The 22,451-nt window shown below is 48.2% G+C and overlaps 1 protein-coding gene across 4 annotated transcripts; it reads left to right on the top strand.

Annotated features, from left to right (window-relative positions):
• The first annotated feature begins 3,334 nt into the window (after positions 1-3,334).
• CLK2 (CDC like kinase 2) lies at positions 3,335-13,451 on the top strand. Of its 4 annotated transcripts, none has more exons than XM_089497824.1 (12): positions 3,335-3,510; positions 3,618-3,876; positions 4,742-4,823; positions 5,153-5,219; positions 5,316-5,432; positions 5,512-5,678; positions 5,917-6,011; positions 6,143-6,272; positions 6,353-6,435; positions 12,882-12,961; positions 13,101-13,191; positions 13,269-13,451. In XM_089497824.1, exons 1-12 carry the CDS (start codon positions 3,335-3,337, stop codon positions 13,449-13,451), a joined length of 1,530 nt encoding a protein of 509 aa, XP_089353950.1. The 4 variants fall into 4 exon arrangements, with proteins under 4 accessions (XP_089353950.1, XP_089353949.1, XP_089353951.1 ...); XM_089497823.1 differs by having other exon boundaries at positions 3,618-3,870; positions 4,730-4,823; XM_089497825.1 differs by having other exon boundaries at positions 3,618-3,870.
• Positions 13,452-22,451: the final 9,000 nt, after the last annotated feature.

A 22,451-nucleotide genomic window follows, 5' to 3' on the forward strand; every position in this document is an offset into this window, starting at 1 on the left:
CCCCCCCAGTAACATAGAGGCTGGCGGTGTCCCCCCAGTAACATGGTGGGTGGTGGTGCCCACACGGTGTCCCCTGTAGCACTACCCTTACGAAAAATTACTGCAGTTTTTTCTGAAGTAATACTGCAGTTTTTTGGACATGAAAAAACTGCAATACTGCACTTTTACTGCACTTTTTTTTTATACTGCAAACCTACAGTTGTACTTCAAAGTACTGTAGCTTTATTGCATTTGTACTTCCGTACAAAAATAACTGCAGTACAGTGAAGTACAAATGCAGTAAATGTGCAGTAATACTGCAGTAAAAGTGCAGTATTGCAGTTTTTTCATGTCCAAAAAACTGCAGTATTACTTCAGAAAAACTGCAGTATTTTTTTTGTAAGGGTAAGGCTGGCACTGCCCATGGAGGCTGGAAGCACCCACCAGTAACATTGAGGCTGGCGGCCCCCACCAGTAACATAGAGTCTGGCGGCGCCCCCCCGTAACATAGAGTCTGGCGGCGCCCCCCCGTAACATAGAGTCTGGCGGCGCCCCCCCGTAACATAGAGTCTGGCGGCGCCCCCCCGTAACATAGAGTCTGGCGGCGCCCCCCCGTAACATAGAGTCTGGCGGCGCCCCCCCCGTAACATAGAGTCTGGCGGCGCCCCCCCGTAACATAGAGTCTGGCGGCGCCCCCCCGTAACATAGAGTCTGGCGGCGCCCCCCCCCGTAACATAGAGTCTGGCGTTGCCCCCCCGTAACATAGAGTCTGGCGGCGCCCCCCGTAACATAGAGTCTGGCGTTGCCCCCCCGTAACATAGAGGCTGGCGGCGCCCCCCCGTAACATAGAGGCTGGCGGTGCCCCCCAGTAATGGCAGGCCTGGGTATCTGGGGGTTAGTGGAAGGCAGTTGTTTGTAGTGATTTGGACTCATCTCAGCCTTTGTCCTCCGGCAGATCTGGAGGAGGCCATGGAGGAGCTGGCGGGAGAACTGGAGCGGCTCCGACAGAACCTGCAGGCGGTCACCCAGTACCAGAACTCGCTGCTCCGGGTCACCACGCTGCTGGTAAGAGGAGACAAATCGCATCTCGCAGCACTTCAGCCAGACTGTAACCCCGCCCACAGGGGGGGCAGACTGTAACCCCGCCTACAGGGGGGCGCCAGACCTTAGCCCGCCCACATGGCCGACAGACCTTAGCCCCGCCCACAGGGGCCTCCAGACTGTGTCCCCGCCCACAGGGGCCGCCAGACTGTGTCCCCGCCCACAGGGGCCGCCAGACTGTGTCCCCGCCCACAGGGGCCGCCAGACTGTGTCCCCGCCCACAGGGGCCGCCAGACTGTGTCCCCGCCCACAGGGGCCGCCAGACTGTGTCCCCGCCCACAGGGGCCGCCAGACTGTGTCCCCGCCCACAGGGGCCGCCAGACTGTAACCCCGCCCACAGGGGCCGCCAGACTGTAACCCCGCCCGCAGGGCCGCCAGACCTTAGCCCCGCCCAAAGCGCAGAGCATTTCAGGTGCAGCACTGCCAGACTGCATGAATGCTTCAGGAATTGCGCAGTGACTCATGCGCATGTTTCATATACTAGAGCTTGGAATGCCCCGACGCTGGCCCGTCACCGTGTTGGCCCGCCCCCTGCGCTGTCCTGTCACATATTGCCCCGCCCCCTGCGCGTGGGTTAGAATGTTGGTAGCCACGCAGGGCACGGTGCGGGCGATGGTGGGGCAAAGGTCACCTCCCTAACGCCATTAACTCTTCATGCAGTGCTCCTGGATGGACAATATCGAGCCCATGGCCAGGTTCAGGATTGGCCCGAAGCAGGGACCCCCGTGACCCTCCGGACCCCCGTCACCCTCCGGCGTAATTCAGTGCTGTGAGCTGCAGACTGTGCCATGCAGTGCTTCTTAAATCAATAAATAATTCCAAATATTGTAAACAAGTGCCAACATATGCTGCAGCGCCATACAAGGGGAACACGGGACAGAAACCACCAGAGCTTACAATCTAATCTGAGGGGGGGAGAGGTGCAAGCGCCAAAAGAAACCGTGAAGCAGCAGATAGACGAGGGGGAGAGGGGTCTGACAGCAGCGATCCTGGCGGATTGGAAGGGGAGCCGGTGGGTGAAAGGGCTTACGATAATTGGGTGGGAGCTGATGAGGGCGTGACATCACGAGCTGCCGTGACATCACGCTGGGGGTGCAGACTGGATGTATGGGGGTTAATTAGTGGTCGGATTGAGTGGACGGGGTGATGGCTGATGCGTCCCGTTATGCACCGGCCGCAGGGTTCGCCATCCGGCAGAGAGGGAGCGGGCGAACCGCCTGAATAATAATAATGATGAGGAGGGAGAGCGCAAGGGGCATTAAGGGTTACGATAAACGGCATGATAAAGGCTTCCTTGGGCAGTGCTTGGGTGGAGGGACTGTGCCTAGTAAAGCAGGACACTTGGGAGGTATAATAGTTTGCCCTTAGCACTGGCCCCCACTGCACGCGTATTCCATCTCCAAGTAACAATACAACTGCATTTATCAGCCGGTTCCCAACACAAATTTAGCCCCCGGGGGTGGGTGAGGCCCGGCTGGGGTGGGGCTAGGTACTCGCAACTGCCGGGCTTTGCCCATATCCGAGATGGCTCTCCTTCAGTGATGACGAAGAGGCGCTGTTGCGTGGTGGGCGGGTCCTGGGTATCGTGACGTGCTCGCGACCGCGGTGAGCTGGATCGCGCAGGACGTTGAGGCGGACGGAGCGAGAAGCTTGTTGGAGTCCCGGACACACAGACCGCAAACACGGACTTCCTGTGGGATAAGCGAACCGGCCTGGCTGCGCGAAGGGTGAGAGGGGTCGCCGGGCAGGGCGAGGCGTAGGGTCCCGGCTGTAAGATGGCTGCCCTTCGAGCTCAGACAAAATGGCGTCCGGGGAGGTGAAGGGGCTTAATGTCACGTAGAGGGGGTTATTTAGCGTATTGGGCAGAGACCGCCTGGAGCTGGTGTTATTACTCCCCGGGGGGCTCGTCACACGCAGAGGGGGCGCGTCCGCCATGTTTTCCACGTATGTGGTTTCCGGATAAAGCGCAGCCCTGCAGTATGGAGGATGTATAACTGACTGGTTCTCTTCCGTGAGTTTATACATCCCCCATAGTGCAGCGCTTTATACGGGCCGGGCCAGCAGTATGTATGTATATATATATATATATATATGTGTGTGTCCCGGAAAACATGGCCAACGCTGTCACCCTAATTGTGCAGTCTGCCCCGGCGGAGGTTTGCGCCAGGCGCGGTGGCGGTGGGAGAGCTTGCGCCAGGGGGGATCTTGCGCCAGCCGCGGAGTACGATGTAACCGGTTGCCGTTCGCTCTGCAGATGCCGCACTCCAGACGGTACCAGTCATCGGAGAGGAGCAGTCGCGGCAGTTACCCGGACCGGTACAGAAGCCGCAAGCACCGGAGGAGAAGAAGCAGATCCCGAACGAGCAGCAGCGACAGGGGCCGCCACCGGCGCCACCGGCGCATGGACAGCTACCACGAGCGATCACGCAGGTGAAGCCTCGAGGGGACGGGGCGCGTGGGGGGTCTGGGCACCGGGCGCGTGGAAGGAGTAACCTCCCCTCACGCTTCCTCATTAGGATCTTGTTTCCCCTCCGCAGTTACGATGACCGATCCCCAGACAGAAGAGCTTACGACCGGCGCTACTGCGAGACGTACCGGCGGCACGATTACAGCCGGGACAGAGGCGAGGTTTACTACGACGCCGATTACAACCACTCCTACGACTACCGGCGCTCCCGCGAGGACAGCTACCGGCGCTCCCGCGAGGACAGCTACCGGAGCTGTAAGAGCAGCCGCCGCAAGCAGAAGCGGAGGAAGCGCCGAAGCAGGTCTTATAGCCGCTCGTCATCGGTGAGTGTCTGGCTGCTCTCGTTTCTTCCCCTCCCCCTCTTTTCTTTCTCCCCCCCCCCCCCCCCCCACTCCCGAGGTTGGACGATGGGGTAAGTGAACGTTCCCTTCCTTTCTGCCTTGTGTAGTGCGAGGGGGAGTTTTAACCGTTCGGATACACGTCTAGCCTCTCTGTGGGGTTGTGCGGCAGGCGCTTGTGGCGCAGCGGGGGGCCTGGCTTGCAGATACTCCGCTTGCCGCGGCCCCTCGCTCCCACCCGGAGTCCCCAGTGCCACGTGGAGGAAAACGTGCCGTCTGGGCTCCTAGCTCTTAAGTCCCGTTCCTCCTGGTTTGGGTGCGACGGGGCAGCCGTGACGGTGACCATAGATACGGCAGGTCGTACGTCAAACGTGTTCCGCCGCCCACCGGGCTGCCTGTTTTGCGGTTTGCGTCCCTTGGGGTATCCCCGGCTGGGGCTGTCACTGCCTGGCTGGTACTGGTGTCTGCCGGTTGAGGAGGCGTTACATGGATGTGGAGAGACCCGGGTGACGGGAGAGTGCCGCGTGTCACAGTGGTGTAGGCTGCCGGGTGGGCTTGTTACTGGCTTGAGCGCGTGTTGCTCCCCTCGCACAGATGACAGCAGAATGTTTTTTTCTTTTCTCCGTTCGTGTATTTTGTATCTTGACTTGTTCCCTTGCAATATCCCTATCGTTATATATTCCTATGTGCCGTATGAATTGGCTGGGAATCTACTGCACACCCTCCTACCTCAAACAACAATGTGAATTTCCAAACCAACCAACCATTGTGACGCTGGTTTGAAAATCTGATTGGCTGGTGAATGGTGATGTTTTGACGCGAATGACGGGCCCCGTGCCAACAGCGAAGTCGCCAGAGCAGCCGGCGTGCCAAGAGTGTGGAAGACGACGTGGAGGGTCACCTGATCTATCGCACCGGCGACTGGATACAAGAAAGATGTACAGCCAAATCGTAACATAATTTAGCTCTCTAGTCGTAAGCCCCCCTCCCCCGAGGCGCTGCAGGCCTGTCTGTCTGTGTTCAGTTTTTGTTTTTTTTTTGTACGTAGTTTAAAGCAACATGAAATGAAAGCCCCCTTTCCTCCTCCTCTTCTTCTTCTTCTTCTTCCTCCTGTTAATACGTTTAAGGCCGCCACGTACGTGGCGCTTTTGGTAACTGGAGGCCAGGGATTAGTGTAACTGGCAGACTGCTCGGCGGGCGTTGTACCGGCTCGGTGTCTGCAGTTGGGGGGCTCTCTCTAATCCCCCCGTCTTGTTTCCCTTTGCAGATGAGATTGTGAGCACGCTGGGCGAAGGCACGTTTGGGCGCGTGGTCCAGTGCGTGGATCACAGGAGGTGAGTGACGTCCGGCGCTCTGTCTCCTGGGGGGGGGTTTGGTGGAGCTTTTCCGCGGCACGTAAAGGTTTTCTCTCCATCTCCGGGTCGTTTCAGGGGGGGATCCCGAGTCGCTTTAAAAATCATTAAGAACGTTGAGAAGTATAAGGAGGCGGCGCGCCTGGAGATTAACGTCCTGGAGAAGATCAACGAGAAGGACCCGGAGAACAAGCAGTAAGTTGGTGTCCCGTCCGGCGGGGGGCCGCGCTCTCACGCGCCTCGTGTGTAACCTGCGTGTTCCTTGTGCCTGCAGCTTGTGCGTACAGATGTTTGACTGGTTCGATTTCCACGGCCACATGTGCATCTCCTTTGAGCTTCTTGGCTTGAGCACTTTTGACTTCTTGAAGGAGAACAGTTACTATCCGTATCCAATTCACCAAGTGCGCCACATGGCCTACCAGGTGTGCCACGCCGTGAAATGTAAGTCTGCTGCCGGTGTGTCCGGTCACTCTTTGGCTTGTGCGGTGGTTGTATTGGTAAGCAGAGGGTAGTGGGAGTGGATGTCCGCGCGGAGGCTTTGTTATTAATAATATGTGGCTTTGTGTCTGCCGCCTGAGTCCCGCAGTGCATGCTGGGGCAGGTTACAGTGTCCTCTGACCGGCTGCACGCGGGACATCACGGGTCTCCGCGGTCTCACGTGTTGCTTCTCTGTTTTCAGTTCTTCACGACAATAAACTGACTCACACGGATCTGAAGCCGGAGAACATCTTATTTGTGAACTCCGACTTTGAGCTCGCCTATAACATGGACAAGGTGCGTGCCGTGTTCTTTGTGGGGCGCTGAGGGGCTTCCCCTCGTGGTGGGTCGGTCACGCGGCGCCGCATGTGTCGGGATTATGTGGCTAACATCAGGTCTCTTGTTCTTCTTTCTCTCGTGGCGTGAAGAAGAGAGATGAAAGGTGTGTGAAGAGCACAGACATCCGCGTCGTGGACTTTGGAAGTGCCACTTTCGATCACGAGCACCACAGCACCATCGTGTCGACGCGACACTACAGAGCCCCTGAGGTTATCCTGGGTAAGTGCTGGGTCCGGGGCTTCCTCCAGGGTGGGAGTTGGGGTATTTCTACTGACCCCTATTCGTGGTGTCTCCCTCAGAGCTCGGCTGGAGCCAGCCATGTGATGTGTGGAGCGTCGGCTGCATTATCTTCGAGTATTACGTGGGATTCACCCTCTTCCAGGTGAGGCGTCCGCAAGGGATTAGTACCCGGTGTATAGTAAAGGTATAAAATGCCCAGCTGGTACCCGGTATATAGTAAAGGTATAAAATGCCCAGCTGGTACCCGGTGTATATAGTATCGGTATAAAATGCCCAGCTGGTACCCGGTGTATAGTAAAGGTATAAAATGCCCAGCTGGTACCCGGTTTATATAGTATCTGTATAAAATGCCCAGCTGGTACCCGGTGTATAGTAAAGGTATAAAATGCCCAGCTGGTACCCGGTGTATATAGTATCGGTATAAAATGCCCAGTTGGTACCCGGTGTATATAGTATCGGTATAAAATGCCCAGTTGGTACCCGGTGTATATAGTATCGGTATAAAATGCCCAGCTGCTACCCGGTGTATATAGTATCGGTATAAAATGCCCAGTTGGTACCCGGTGTATATAGTATAGGTATAAAATGCCCAGCTGGTACCCGGTGTATATAGTATCGGTATAAAATGCCCAGCTGGTACCCGGTGTATATAGCATCGGTATAAAATGCCCAGCTGCTACCCGGTGTATATAGTATCGGTATAAAATGCCCAGTTGGTAGCCGGTGTATATAGTATAGGTATAAAATGCCCAGTTGGTACCCGGTGTATATAGTATAGGTATAAAATGCCCAGTTGGCACCCGGTGTATATAGTATCGATATAAAATGCCCAGTTGGTACCCGGTGTATATAGTATCGGTATAAAATGCCCAGCTGGTCGCCGGTGTATATAGTATCGGTATAAAATCCCCAGTTGGTACCCGGTGTATATAGTATCGGTATAAAATCCCCAGTTGGTACCCGGTGTATATAGTATCGGCATAAAATGCCCAGTTGGTACCCGGTGTATATAGTATCGGTATAAAATGCCCAGCTGCTACCCGGTGTATATAGCATCGGTATAAAATGCCCAGTTGGTACCCGGTGTATATAGTATTGGTATAAAATGCCCAGCTGGTACCCGGTGTATATAGTATCGGTATAAAATGCCCAGTTGGTACCCGGTGTATATAGTATCGGTATAAAATGCCCAGCTGGTACCCGGTGTATATAGTATCGGTATAAAATGCCCAGCTGGTACCCGGTGTATAGTAAAGGTATAAAATGCCCAGCTGGTACCCGGTGTATATAGTATAGGTATAAAATGCCCAGTTGGTCGCCGGTGTATATAGTAAAGGTATAAAATGCCCAGCTGGTACCCGGTGTATATAGCATCGGTATAAAATGCCCAGCTGCTACCCGGTGTATATAGCATCGGTATAAAATGCCCAGTTGGTACCCGGTGTATATAGTATCAGTATAAAATGCCCAGTTGGTAGCCGGTGTATTATAGTATAGGTATAAAATGCCCAGTTGGTAGCCGGTGTATATAGTATAGGTATAAAATGCCCAGTTGGTACCCGGTGTATATAGTATAGGTATAAAATGCCCAGTTGGCACCCGGTGTATATAGTATCGATATAAAATGCCCAGTTGGTACCCGGTGTATATAGTATCGGTATAAAATGCCCAGCTGGTCGCCGGTGTATATAGTATCGGTATAAAATCCCCAGTTGGTACCCGGTGTATATAGTATCGGTATAAAATCCCCAGTTGGTACCCGGTGTATATAGTATCGGCATAAAATGCCCAGTTGGTACCCGGTGTATATAGTATCGGTATAAAATGCCCAGCTGCTACCCGGTGTATATAGCATCGGTATAAAATGCCCAGTTGGTACCCGGTGTATATAGTATTGGTATAAAATGCCCAGCTGGTACCCGGTGTATATAGTATCGGTATAAAATGCCCAGTTGGTACCCGGTGTATATAGTATCGGTATAAAATGCCCAGCTGGTACCCGGTGTATATAGTATCGGTATAAAATGCCCAGCTGGTACCCGGTGTATAGTAAAGGTATAAAATGCCCAGCTGGTACCCGGTGTATATAGTATAGGTATAAAATGCCCAGTTGGTCGCCGGTGTATATAGTAAAGGTATAAAATGCCCAGCTGGTACCCGGTGTATATAGCATCGGTATAAAATGCCCAGCTGCTACCCGGTGTATATAGCATCGGTATAAAATGCCCAGTTGGTACCCGGTGTATATAGTATCAGTATAAAATGCCCAGTTGGTAGCCGGTGTATTATAGTATAGGTATAAAATGCCCAGCTGGTCGCCGGTGTATATAGTATCGGTATAAAATCCCCAGTTGGTACCCGGTGTATATAGTATCGGCATAAGATGCCCAGTTGGTACCCAGTGTATATAGTATAGGTATAAAATGCCCAGCTGCTACCCGGTGTATATAGCATCGGTATAAAATGCCCAGTTGGTACCCGGTGTATATAGCATCGGTATAAAATGCCCAGCTGGTACCCGGTGTATATAGTATCTGTATAAAATGCCCAGCTGGTACCCGGTGTATATAGTATCGGTATAAAATGCCCAGTTGGTACCCGGTGTATATAGCATCGGTATAAAATGCCCAGTTGGTACCCGGTGTATATAGTATCTGTATAAAATGCCCAGTTGGTACCCGGTGTATATAGTATCTGTATAAAATGCCCAGTTGGTACCCGGTGTATATAGTATCGGTATAAAATGCCCAGTTGGTACCCGGTGTATATAGTATCGGTATAAAATGCCCAGTTGGTACCCGGTGTATATAGTATCTGTATAAAATGCCCAGTTGGTACCCGGTGTATATAGTATAGGTATAAAATGCCCAGCTGGTACCCGGTGTATAGTAAAGGTATAAAATCCCCAGTTGGTACCCGGTGTATATAGTATCGGTATAAAATGCCCAGCTGGTACCCGGTGTATATAGTATCGGTATAAAATGCCCAGCTGGTACCCGGTGTATAGTATCGGTATAAAATGCCCAGTTGGTACCCGGTGTATATAGCATCGGTATAAAATGCCCAGCTGGTACCCGGTGTATATAGTATCTGTATAAAATGCCCAGTTGGTACCCGGTGTATATAGTATCTGTATAAAATGCCCAGTTGGTACCCGGTGTATATAGTATCTGTATAAAATGCCCAGTTGGTACCCGGTGTATATAGCATCGGTATAAAATGCCCAGCTGGTACCCGGTGTATATAGCATCGGTATAAAATGCCCAGCTGGTACCCGGTGTATATAGTATCGGTATAAAATGCCCAGCTGGTACCCGGTGTATATAGTATCGGTATAAAATGCCCAGCTGGTACCCGGTGTATATAGCATCTGTATAAAATGCCCAGTTGGTACCCGGTGTATATAGTATCGGTATAAAATCCCCAGTTGGTACCCGGTGTATATAGTATCGGCATAAAATGCCCAGCTGCTACCCGGTGTATATAGCATCGGTATAAAATGCCCAGTTGGTACCCGGTGTATATAGTATCGGTATAAAATGCCCAGCTGCTACCCGGTGTATATAGTATCGGTATAAAATGCCCAGCTGGTACCCAGTGTTATAGTAAAGGTATAAAATGCCCAGCTGGTACCCGGTGTATATAGCATCGGTATAAAATGCCCAGTTGGTACCCGGTGTATATAGTATTGGTATAAAATGCCCAGCTGGTACCCGGTGTATATAGTATCTGTATAAAATGCCCAGTTGGTACCCGGTGTATATAGTATCGGTATAAAATGCCCAGTTGGTACCCGGTGTATATAGTATCGGTATAAAATGCCCAGCTGGTACCCGGTGTATAGTAAAGGTATAAAATGCCCAGTTGGTACCCGGTGTATATAGTATCGGTATAAAATGCCCAGCTGGTACCCGGTGTATAGTAAAGGTATAAAATGCCCAGCTGGTACCCGGTGTATAGTAAAGGTATAAAATGCCCAGCTGGTACCCGGTGTATATAGTATCGGTATAAAATGCCCAGTTGGTACCCGGTGTATATAGTATCTGTATAAAATGCCCAGCTGGTACCCGGTGTATATAGTATCTGTATAAAATGCCCAGTTGGTACCCGGTGTATATAGTATCGGTATAAAATGCCCAGTTGGTAGCCGGTGTATATAGTAAAGGTATAAAATGCCCAGCTGGTACCCGGTGTATATAGTAAAGGTATAAAATGCCCAGCTGGTACCCGGTGTATATAGTATCGGTATAAAATGCCCAGCTGGTCGCCGGTGTATATAGCATCGGTATAAAATGCCCAGCTGGTACCCGGTGTATATAGCATCGGTATAAAATGCCCAGCTGGTACCCGGTGTATATAGTATCTGTATAAAATGCCCAGTTGGCAGCCGGTGTATATAGTAAAGGTATAAAATGCCCAGCTGCTACCCGGTGTATATAGCATCGGTATAAAATGCCCAGCTGGTACCCGGTGTATATAGTATCGGTATAAAATGCCCAGCTGGTACCCGGTGTATATAGTATCGGTATAAAATGCCCAGTTGGTAGCCGGTGTATATAGTATCTGTATAAAATGCCCAGCTGGTAGCCGGTGTATATAGTATCGGTATAAAATGCCCAGCTGGTCGCCGGTGTATATAGCATCGGTATAAAATGCCCAGCTGGTACCCGGTGTATATAGTATCTGTATAAAATGCCCAGTTGGTACCCGGTGTATATAGTATCGGTATAAAATGCCCAGTTGGTACCCGGTGTATATAGTATAGGTATAAAATGCCCAGCTGGTACCCGGTGTATATAGTATCGGTATAAAATGCCCAGTTGGTACCCGGTGTATATAGTATAGGTATAAAATGCCCAGCTGGTACCCGGTGTATATAGTATCGGTATAAAATGCCCAACTGGTACCCGGTGTATATAGTATCGGTATAAAATGCCCAGCTGGTACCCGGTGTATATAGTATCGGCATAAAATGCCCAGTTGGTAGCCGGTGTATATAGTATAGGTATAAAATGCCCAGTTGGTACCCGGTGTATATAGTATAGGTATAAAATGCCCAGTTGGTACCCGGTGTATATAGTATAGGTATAAAATGCCCAGTTGGTACCCGGTGTATATAGTATCGGTATAAAATGCCCAGTTGGTACCCGGTGTATATAGTATCGGTATAAAATGCCCAGTTGGTACCCGGTGTATATAGTATCTGTATAAAATGCCCAGCTGGCACCCGGTGTATATAGTATCGGTATAAAATGCCCAGCTGGCACCCGGTGTATAAAATGCCCAGTTGGCAGCCGGTTAGTACCCGGTATATAGTGTAATTTAGGGCTGCAACTAACTATTATTATTTATTTATTGATTAGTTGGCCGATTATTTTTTCGATTAATCTTAATTTAAAATAATGTAATAAAAAACGTACAATTTACACTTTCATCTCTTTATCACAATGTCCTCTCTCTATTCACCTTCTTATTTTACTGACATAATAATAAAAGCTACAAGAACCCAAACACAGTGTTTCTCAAACTAGGTTTTAATACAAAGTTGTTAGTAAATATTAATTCATATTTTTCATATTTAATAAAAACTGAGAAAAAAGCCTTGTTTATATTTTCTTTTATTTACCAAACTACCCCCAGTTATGCACATCTGACCCCCAGCTTGCCACTGTGCCCCCGATATGCCTTATACTCCTTATATGCCAGTGATACGCAGCTGAGCCCCCCCTGATATACCTTTTACCCCAGATATGTTTTATGCCCCCTCTGATATGCCTTATACCCCCTATATGCCCTGAAATTTATAATACCCACCCCATACACCACTATAACTCACCCATACACCACTCTGGCTCCTCCCTCTCCCATACACAACTCTGGCTCCTCCCCCCTCCCATACACCCCTCTGACTCCTCCCCCCTCCCATACACCGCTCTGCCTCTCTACCCGGCTCCGTTGCTGACAGGCACTTTCACTGCAGCTTCATAGAAGCCTCAGCGTAAGTGAAGGTGAGTAACGGAGGCTGTCTGTGTGATGCAGACCCCCACCGGCTGACAGAGAGGATGATCCTCTGCAGGAGACCTCGATTCTCTGTCAGCTGGTGGGGGTCTGCACGATGTGCACAGCCAGCCTCCGTTACTGCCCTTCACTTACACTGAGGCTGCGGTGAAAGTGCCTGTCAGTAACGGAGTCGGGAGAGAGATGTATGGGAGGGGGGAGGAGTCAGGGGGGGTGTATGGGAGGGGGAGAGAGACGGAAGTGAGAGACCGGCCGACAGTGAGGGGAATCCAGGTCCCCTGCAGCGTTGCGGGAGATCTGGATTCTAGTGTTATAATCCGATCTCTGTTTGAGGAGAGGAGTTTTTCAGAGCATTTGACAACGATTTTCATTATCGATTATCGATTTTATCGATTAGTTGTTTCAGCCCTAGTGTAATTATAAAATGCCCGGGTAATATGTGGTGCATAGTGTAATTATGAAAGACCCTGTTGCTATTCAGTGTAAACGTGTTATGTTAAATGCCGGTTACGGGGCACCTGCTGTTGCGCTTGGTTGAGATTTTGTGTTTTGTTTTTTTTTTGTGTGCAGACGCACGACAACCGAGAGCATCTGGCCATGATGGAGCGTATTTTGGGCCCAGTTCCCTCAAGAATGACCCGGAAGACGAGGTGAGTTTCTGGAACTAGAAGAAGCAGGGGTAGCTGGAGGCGCGACCTCCTTTGTTTTGAGCCCCAGGACCCCTCAGTGCTTGGTGTTTGTAGTCCTTTCCTCGCGGGGTAAGCCGTACCCTTAATGCCCTCCCTGCAGGAAGCAGAAGTATTTCTACCATGGCCGCCTGGACTGGGACGAGAACACGTCTGCCGGCCGCTACGTCAGAGAAAACTGCAAACCGCTGAGGGTAAGTGAGGCTCGGGTGCCTGCTTGTGCCCCGCCCGCTCCCGGCCCTGCGCGCTAACCTGCCTCTCCTCCTCGCAGAGGTACTTGCTGTCCGAGGCCGAGGAGCATCACCAGCTGTTTGACCTGATCGAGGGCATGCTGGAGTACGAGCCGTCCAAGCGCATCACGCTGGCAGAGTCTCTCAAGCACCCGTTCTTCGATGTTTTGAAAATGGACTCGGCTCCAAAGCACTGGGGCACCGGCCGCGACATCAGCCGATAGGGCACGAGGCGGCACGAGGAGCGCCGGGTGGGCACCGTGTGCCGAGAGGCTCCTTACAGAACACAGGAATTTCCACTCACAATGGTGCTTTCGTGTTTTTTAACCGGATGAACTGAAGCTGTTAATATGTGAAATAACTCTATATATGATGTAAATCGTGTAAAGCGTGTGGGGGAGGGCGCGTCTGCCGTGTAAATAAAGTGCTTTCCCGCGCGGACGCTGCCGGTAACTTATGATGTCAGTGTTAGGAGGATGAGTCGCTGCTCGGGGGAGGTCGATGTTTTCGTGCGCCTTCCAGAGTTTTTATATTATTTTGTACAGCGTTTGTGAGAAATAAATCCGATATCTTTGTATGGATCATGTTCGTTATTTGGCAGAAGGGGGCGCTCTAAAGGAAGTGAAATCTCCGATATACGTAACCCTGTCGACGGCGATGGGGTCCGCGCTGCGCTCTTTGGCTTTGCAGCCGTTTATAAGGGATTTAAAGTTTCCTCTATAGGTGTCCCCTTGATGAAACAACGTGGCCCTGCAATATTATCATCGCCTCTTGTGGACATTTGTGGATACAAATTATATGTATGTTTAAAAACATATTAAGGGTTATTATTATTAGCCTCCAGTACCCTCTTGTGGACAATTTACATGTATGTTTAAAACCATCTTAGTCACGTTCAGTAATTACATACAAGCAAGTATCATAAAAACTACATTCAGCTATTAATATTTTGATTATTACTTAAAATTAATTATTTTCATGGAGGAATTTTCTCTCTTGTGGACAATTGCACCAATTACACATCTGTTTAAAACCATTTGGTGAGGCTGCATTCTGCATGTCCGTATCTGCGCTAATACCCTGGCCGGGGGGGTAGTTTGGCTTCATATGGAAACGAGTGGTAAGCATCTTCATACTGCGCCATTGCGGCTGCAGGGTGGGCAATATGGTCTTCCAGATCAGTCATATCCGGCATTATTTGATTCATATTACCGGTAATTTATTTTCTGCAGCACACAAATAAAATGTTTTAAATCATATTAAACTGATTATTTTATTCATATTAATTTATTATTTAGTACCCTCTTGTGGACACATTCAGTAATTTCATGTATGCTTAAAACTATACAGCTGCTATTAAGATGGAGCGCCCTCTTGTGGACACATTCAGCAATTAAATATGTTTGAAATCTTATTCAGCTCTGATTATTTTATTCATATTCATTTGATTATTTATTATTCTGCAGCACCTTCTTGTGGACACATTCAGCAATTCCATGTATGTTTAAAACTATACAACTGCTATTATTAAGGGGGTAGTAGAAGTATTATTAAACACTAATCTACAGACACCAGAGAAGCCAGAAGGCTTGTTTTTCCCTCAGAAATCTCACGGTCAACAATTATCACCTTTTGATGATTTTCCATCACCTTTACCCACCATAACTTAATAACAGAGCACCCTCTAATTGGCACATACACCAATTCCATATGTTTAAGCTATAATTATTTTATTAATATTAATTTATTATTCTGCAGCACCCTCTTCAGGGCGCGTTCAGCAATTTCATGTATGTTTAAAACTACACAGCTTCTATTACTAATAACATAGAGCACCCTTTTGTGGACCCATACACCAATTAAATATGTTTCAAATTTTATTCATATGAAATTATTGTTAATATTGCCCTGAAGCGCCCTCTTGTGGACGCATTCAGCAATTCCATGTATGTTTAAAACTATACTGCTGCTTTTAATAACATGGAGCGCCCTCTTGTGGACACATTCAGCAATTAAATATATTTCTAATATTTTTATTTTTATTCTTCAGCGCCCTCTTGTGGACTCATTCAGCAATTTCATGCATGTTTAAAACTATACAGCTGCTATTAATAATATGGAGCGCCCTCTTGTGGACACATAGACCAATTAAGTATGTTTCAAATCATATTCAGCTGTGATTATTTTATTCATATTAATTTATTATTATTCCGCAGCGCCCTCTTGTGGACGCATTCAGCAATTCCATGTATGTTTAAAACTATACAGCTGCTTTTAAAAACATGGAGCGCCCTCTTGTGGACACATTCAGCAATTAAATATATTTCAAATCTTTTTATTTTTATTCTTCAGCGCCCTCTTGTGGACTCATTCAGCAATTTCATGCATGTTTAAAACTATACAGCTGCTATTAATAATATGGAGCGCCCTCTTGTGGACACATAGACCAATTAAGTATGTTTCAAATCATATTCAGCTGTGATTATTTTATTCATATTAATTTATTATTATTCCGCAGCGCCCTCTTGTGGACACATTCAGCAATTCCATGTATGTTTAAAACTATACAGCTGCTTTTAAAAACATGGAGCGCCCTCTTGTGGACACATTCAGCAATTAAATATATTTCAAATCTTTTTATTTTTTTTATTCTTCAGCGCCCTCTTGTGGACTCATTCAACAATTTCATGTATGTTTAAAACTACACAGCTGCTATTATTGATAACATAGCGCGCACTCTCGTGGACACATTCAGCAATTAAATATTTCAAGTCATATTCAGCTTTATTTGATTCATATTTATTATTATTAATAATATTCTGCAGCACCCTCTTGTGGGCACATTCAGCAATTCCATGTATGTTTACAAGTATACAGCTGCTATTATTAATAACATAGCGCGCCCTCTTGTGGACACACACACACACATAAAATATGTTTCAAATCATATTCAGCTATGATTATTTTATTCATATTACGTTATTATTTTTATTATTCTGCAGCGCCCTCTTGTGGACACATGTATGTTTTTTTTCCCTACTGTATGCCTTCTGATCAGATCCAAGAGTTCTGAGATGAGCAAGAAAATCACAGCTATATTGTGAGTGTAATTTAAGTCACATACATCATTGTCGGTTCTTGTTCTGTTGCACTATTGATTTATGTATTTTTTTAAAACTATACAGCTGCTATTAATAATATGGAGCGCCCTCTTGTGGACACATAGACCAATTAAGTATGTTTCAAATCATATTCAGCTGTGATTATTTTATTAATATTAATTTATTATTATTATTCCGCAGCGCCCTCTTGTGGACACATTCAGTAATTCCATGTATGTTTAAAACTATACAGCTGCTATTATTAATAACATGGAGCGCCGTCTTGTGGACACATACACAAATAAAATGTTTCAAATCATATTCAGCTCTGATTATTTTATTCATATTAATTTTATTATTCCGCGGCGCCCTCTTGTGAACACATTCAGCAATTCCATGTATGTTTAAAACTATGTTGCTGCTTTTAATAACATGGAGCGCCCTCTTGTGGACACATTCAGCAATTAAATATATTTCAAATCTTTTTATTATTATTTTTATTCTTCAGCGCCCTCTTGTGGACTCATTCAGCAATTTCATGTATGTTTAAAACTACACAGCTGCTATTATTGAAAACATAGCGCGCACTCTTGTGGACACATTCAGCAATTCAATATTTCAAGTCATATTCAGCTTTATTTGATTCATATTTATTAATTATTATTAATAATATTATTCTGCAGCACCCTTTTGTGGGCACATTCAGCAATTCCATGTATGTTTACAAGTATACAGCTGCTATTATTAATAACATAGAGCACCCTCTTGTGGACACATACACACATAAAATATGTTTCAAATCATATTCAGCTATGATTATTTTATTAATATTAATTATTAATAATATTATTATTCTGCAGCACCCTCTTATGGACACATTCAGCAATTCCGTGTATGTTTAAAATATAAACAATATTATCATCGCCTCTTGTGGATGTTTAAAAACATATTAAGGGTTATTATTATTAGCCTCCAGTACCCTCTTGTGGACAATTTACATGTATGTTTAAAACCATCTTAGTCACGTTCAGTAATTACATACAAGCAAGTATCATAAAAACTACATTCAGCTATTAATATTTTGATTATTACTTAAAATCAATTATTTTCATGGAGCGCCCTCTTGTGGACATTTGCACCAATTACACATCTGTTTAAAACCATTTGATGGAATGCCCTGCATTTTGCAATTACAGTTATGTTTATAAATTAACTTTTCATTTCCTATTCTCCGTCACCATTATTTGTCAACTATATCGATATTTAAACATATGACTCAAGTTAATGGTCTTCATGTGATGAGGTGGGGGTCAGATAGGCCAAGGGTGCGTCCCCACCTAACGTTCATGAGGTTTGTCTACAAAATGTTTCTAACCATGTGGGTCGCTGTCGCCATCATCATTGCAAACTGTTTGGCAGGGGGTCTGATTGGTCCCCTGTTCGTCCATCTAGGATAAGGGTGCTGCGTATAAGTGTACTAAATGCATCCTGCTGTCCAGACTTTACACGCCAGGAACATGTCGCTCCTCTATCACATTACTCTGCATGTGTGTTTAATCCCATACATGCCGGATTTAATCCCAGTTTAACGGATTTCTCTGGAGGGCAGATACCTCCAGCGACAGCACAATCTTCCCTGTCGGTGTGAGGACACTCACCACAGACGCAGCTCCAGAACCAACGGTGAGTTTGGGAACCTTTGCTTACATTCAGGTTCAGGGTTTGTCACAAATAAGGAAGATTAAGCAATTTGGCAATTCTAAGAATACACGACACTCACGTTTGAGGGAGAGACTAATGTTTAGGGGAGAGACCCCCAGCGCTCTCGCTGGTGAGATGAATGGACTTCTTCATAATAGGCAATGTAATTAACCCCTTCTATAATAGAATTTGCTGGCAGGTAGGAACCTTTTGGCCCCTGCATCTGCCCTGATCCCAGTAGATTACATGTAATCCTGTTAATCTGCCCTCCTGTATGTTCAGTTTGCACAGCGTCGGGGACGGTGTCGGGGACATCAGGCGCAGCTTCTGCCGGGTATCGGGGACATCAGGCGCAGCTTCTGCCGGAGAGATCAAGTGCAGTTTCTGCCGGGGACATCAGGTGCAGTTTCTGCCGGGGACATCATGCGCAGCTTCTGCCGTGGACATCAGGGGCAGTTTCTACCGGGTGTCGGGGACAGTAGATTATATGTAATCTCTTTAATCTGCCCTGCTGTATGTTCAGTTTGCACAGCGTAGTCAGAACTACAGGTAAATCTTCTGTGGTGTGGGTGGGGACACCTGACGCAGCTTCTCCTGGGTGTCAGTGATATGAGGAACACTTTCTGCCAGGTGTCAGGGATGTCAGGCGCGGTTTCTGCCTGGTGTCAGTGATATGAGGGACAGTTTCTGCCGGGTGTCAGGGATGTCAGGCGCAGTTTCTGCCGGGTGTCAGGGATGTCAGGCGCGGTTTCTGCCGGGTGTCAGGGGCAGTTTCTGCCGGGTGTCAGGGACACATATAAGATAAATTATATATAAAAAGTCTTGGATATTCGCAGAGACGCCACATGAGTGTAGAAGCAAAGCTATGAGCAGCATCAGAGCTGCAGCAGAGAACACGCTACTTCTCATTGGATTGCGACAATAACATGTTTGTAGAGCCCGTGGCGTTGTGGGAATGTATGTTGCGGCACATGGCGTGGGATTATTACCTGTTTTATTCCATCAGATCAGTGACTCTGCGGCCGCAGCCTCCCAGGGGTGGTCTCCAGTGCCAATGGCTGCTGTCGCCAAGTCAATGTTTGGGGGTCTTGTGAAGAGTACATCGTGCTGCACATCTTCTGGATTCTCTCAGGAGCACGGACCCCCTAGAGGGGAGATGCTGGGGGGCAACATTACCAGAAGATGGAGCTCTGAAGACCAATATCACCAAAATGTCCACGTTCGCACGTAAGGCATCGTGGAAAAGATGGTAGTCTCGGTTCAGCCATTGGAGAGGTGGAGTCAGAGCCACCATATGCAAATGACCTCTCATATAACCAGCCAACTCAACAGATTATTGCCCCCATTATCCTCCATACTGTCCTCTCCCCGCCGTGTAACTTCCCTTCATTTATTTAAAGCTGTGATGATTACACAAGGTCCTCATAATCTCCCCTGGGTGCTGGGGTGTGGGGTATTGGGGGTGGGATATTGGGGGTATTAGGGTGTGGGGTATTGGGGATATTAGGGGTGGAGTATTGGGGGGTATTAGGGGTATTGGGGATAGCTGCCTGCCAGGGGTATTTAGCCAATTCTTTTTGTTGCAGGAAGAGGAGAGACTCATTTTATGCCCAGCAGAGGGTGGAGAGAGCGGCCATGAGAGAACATTTCCGTACAAAGTATAACCTGACCAAGGTTAGCCCCAGCTCATGTATGTAAGCCCCAGCTCATGTATGTTAGCTCCAGTTCATGTACGTTAGCCCCAGCTCATGTGTGTTAGCCCCTGCTCATGTGTGTAAGCTCCTGCTCATGTGTGTTAGCCCCTGCTCATGTATGTAAGCTCCAGCTCATGTGTGTTAGCCCCCGCTCACGTATTTAAGCTCCTGCTCATGTATGTAAGCTCCAGCTCATGTGTGTAAGCTCCTGCTCATGTGTGTTAGCCCCTGCTCATGTGTGTTAGCCCCTGCTCATGTGTGTAAGCCCCAGCTCATGTGTGTTAGCCCCAGCTCATGTGTGTTAGCCCCTGCTCATGTGTGTAAGCTCCATCTCATGTGAGTTAGCCCCTGCCCATGTGTGTTAGCCCCTGCTCATGTATGTAAGCTCCTGCTCATGTATGTAAGCCCCTTCTCATGTGTGTTAGCCCCTGCTCATATATGTAAGCTCCAGCTCATGTGTGTTAGGCCCTGCTCATGTGTGTTAGCCCCTGCTCATGTGTGTAAGCTCCTGCTCATGTGTGTTAGCCCCAGCTCATGTGTGTTTGCCCCTGCTCATGTGTGTTAGCCCCTGCTCATGTATGTAAGCTCCAGCTCATGTATGTAAGCTCCCGCTCATGTGTGTTAGCCCCAGCTCATGTGTGTTTGCCCCTGCTCATGTGTGTTAGCCCCTGCTCATGTATGTTAGCCCCAGCTCATGTGTGTTTGCCCCTGCTCATGTGTGTAAGCCCCTGCTCATGTGTGTAAGCTCCTGGTCATGTATGTAAGCTCCAGCTCATGTATGTAAGCTCCTGCTCATGTGTGTTAGCCCCTGCTCATGTAGGTAAGCTCCAGCTCATGTATGTAAGCTCCAGCTCATGTATGTAAGCTCCTGCTCATGTGTGTTAGCCCCTGCTCATGTGTGTTTGCCCCTGCTCATGTGTGTAAGCTCCAGCTCATGTATGTAAGTTCCAGCTCATGTGTGTTAGCCCCTTGCTCATGTATGTAAGCTCCTGCTCATGTGTGTTAGCTCCACCTCATGTGTGTTAGCCCCTGCTCTTGTATGTAAGCTCCAGCTCATGTATGTAAGCTCCTGCTCATGTGTGTTAGCCCCTGCTCATGTATGTAAGCTCCAGTGTGTTAGCCCCTGCTCATGTGTGTAAGCTCCTGCTCATGTATATAAGCTCCTGCTCACTGTGTGTTAGCCCCTGCTCATGTGTGTCAGCCCCTGCTCATGTGTGTTAGCCCCTGCTCATGTATGTAAGCTCCAGCTCATGTGTGTTAGCCCCTGCTCATGTGTGTAATCTCCAGCTCATGTGTTAGCCTCTGCTCATGTGTGTTAGCCCCTGCTCATGTATGTAAGCTCCAGCTCATGTGTGTTAGCCCCTGCTCATGTGTGTTAGCCCCTGCTCATGTATGTAAGCTCCAGCTCATGTATGTAAGCTCCTGCTCATGTATGTAAGCTCCAGTGTGTTAGCTCCCGCTCATGTGTGTAAGCTCCTGCTCAATTATGTAAGCTCCAGCTCATGTATGTTAGCCCCTGCTCATGTATGTAAGCTCCTGCTCATGTGTGTTAGCCCCTGCTCATGTATGTAAGATCCTGCTCATGTGTGTTAGCTCCTGCTCATGTAGGTAATCTCCAGCTCGTGTATGTAAGCTCCAGCTCATGTATGTAAGCTCCTGCTCATGTGTGTTAGCCCCTGCTCATGTATGTAAGCTCCTTCTCATATGTGTTAGTCCCTGCTCATGTGTGTTAGCCCCTTGCTCATGTATGTAAACTTCTGCTCATGTGTGTTAGCTCCAGCTCATGTGTGTAAGCTCCTTGTCATGTGTGTTAGCCCCTGCTCATGTGTGTTAGCCCCTTGCTCATGTTTGTAAGCTTCTGCTCATGTGTGTTAGCTCCAGCTCATGTGTATAAGCTCCTTCTCATGTGTGTTAGCCCCTTGCTCATGTATGTAAGCTCCTGCTCATGTGTGTTAGCTCCAGCTCATGTGTTGCTCATGTATGTAAGCTCCTTCTCATGTGTGTTAGCCCCTTGCTCATGTGTGTTAGCCCCAGCTCATGTGTGTTAGCCCCTGTTGTGTGTGTTAGCCCCAGCTCGGTGTCACCGCTCACACACTCGTTTCACCCCTAATGCCCCAGAACGTCCCGGATGAGCAGCAGGTGAAGACGGCTGGAGGCGACCTGAGGGTGTCCAAGGAGGTGCGGGCGATGGTGCGGCCCCGTGAGCTGGCCCCCGAGAGCTTCTCCATACACAGGTTTTGGGACTATCACACGCAGGGCCACATAAAGAAGGGCCCGCGGGACTCCACTGGCACACGCTGTCTCATCATGTGACTGCTGCGTGATCCCCAGCGGCCCTGGCGTGTTTTGGTAACCCCGGCTGCAGTCAGGGTCTACGTGATACCATCTGCTTGTAGCGATAAGAGGGGCTATGGGAGGGGCTGCTGGCCCGTGTCAGTCGGCAGGTATTATTTCTTGTATTTACATCACTTTCTTCTGATTGGTCGGAGACTTTCCGGGGAACCTGGAGGAACAGACTCGGAGCGTACAGACTGGTGTCTGGGGGGAGAACGTTTACAGAGGCTGTCTCTTCAGAAACTGCGTATAGAGCACTGACCCCTGCGCGTTTCTATGGCGAGGAGGCCCTTTATAATGTTGTAGAGTGTAAGCTCCCAGGAGCAGGGACCCTTTTCATGTCATGGTATGGAATCTGCTGGTGCTCTGTAAATGAACGTAATAAAGCTACCAA

This window comes from Sceloporus occidentalis, unplaced genomic scaffold (assembly GCF_023333645.1).
Source record: "Sceloporus occidentalis isolate IW3139 unplaced genomic scaffold, rSceOcc1.0.p SCAF_108, whole genome shotgun sequence".
Taxonomy (NCBI): Eukaryota; Metazoa; Chordata; class Lepidosauria; order Squamata; family Phrynosomatidae; genus Sceloporus; species Sceloporus occidentalis.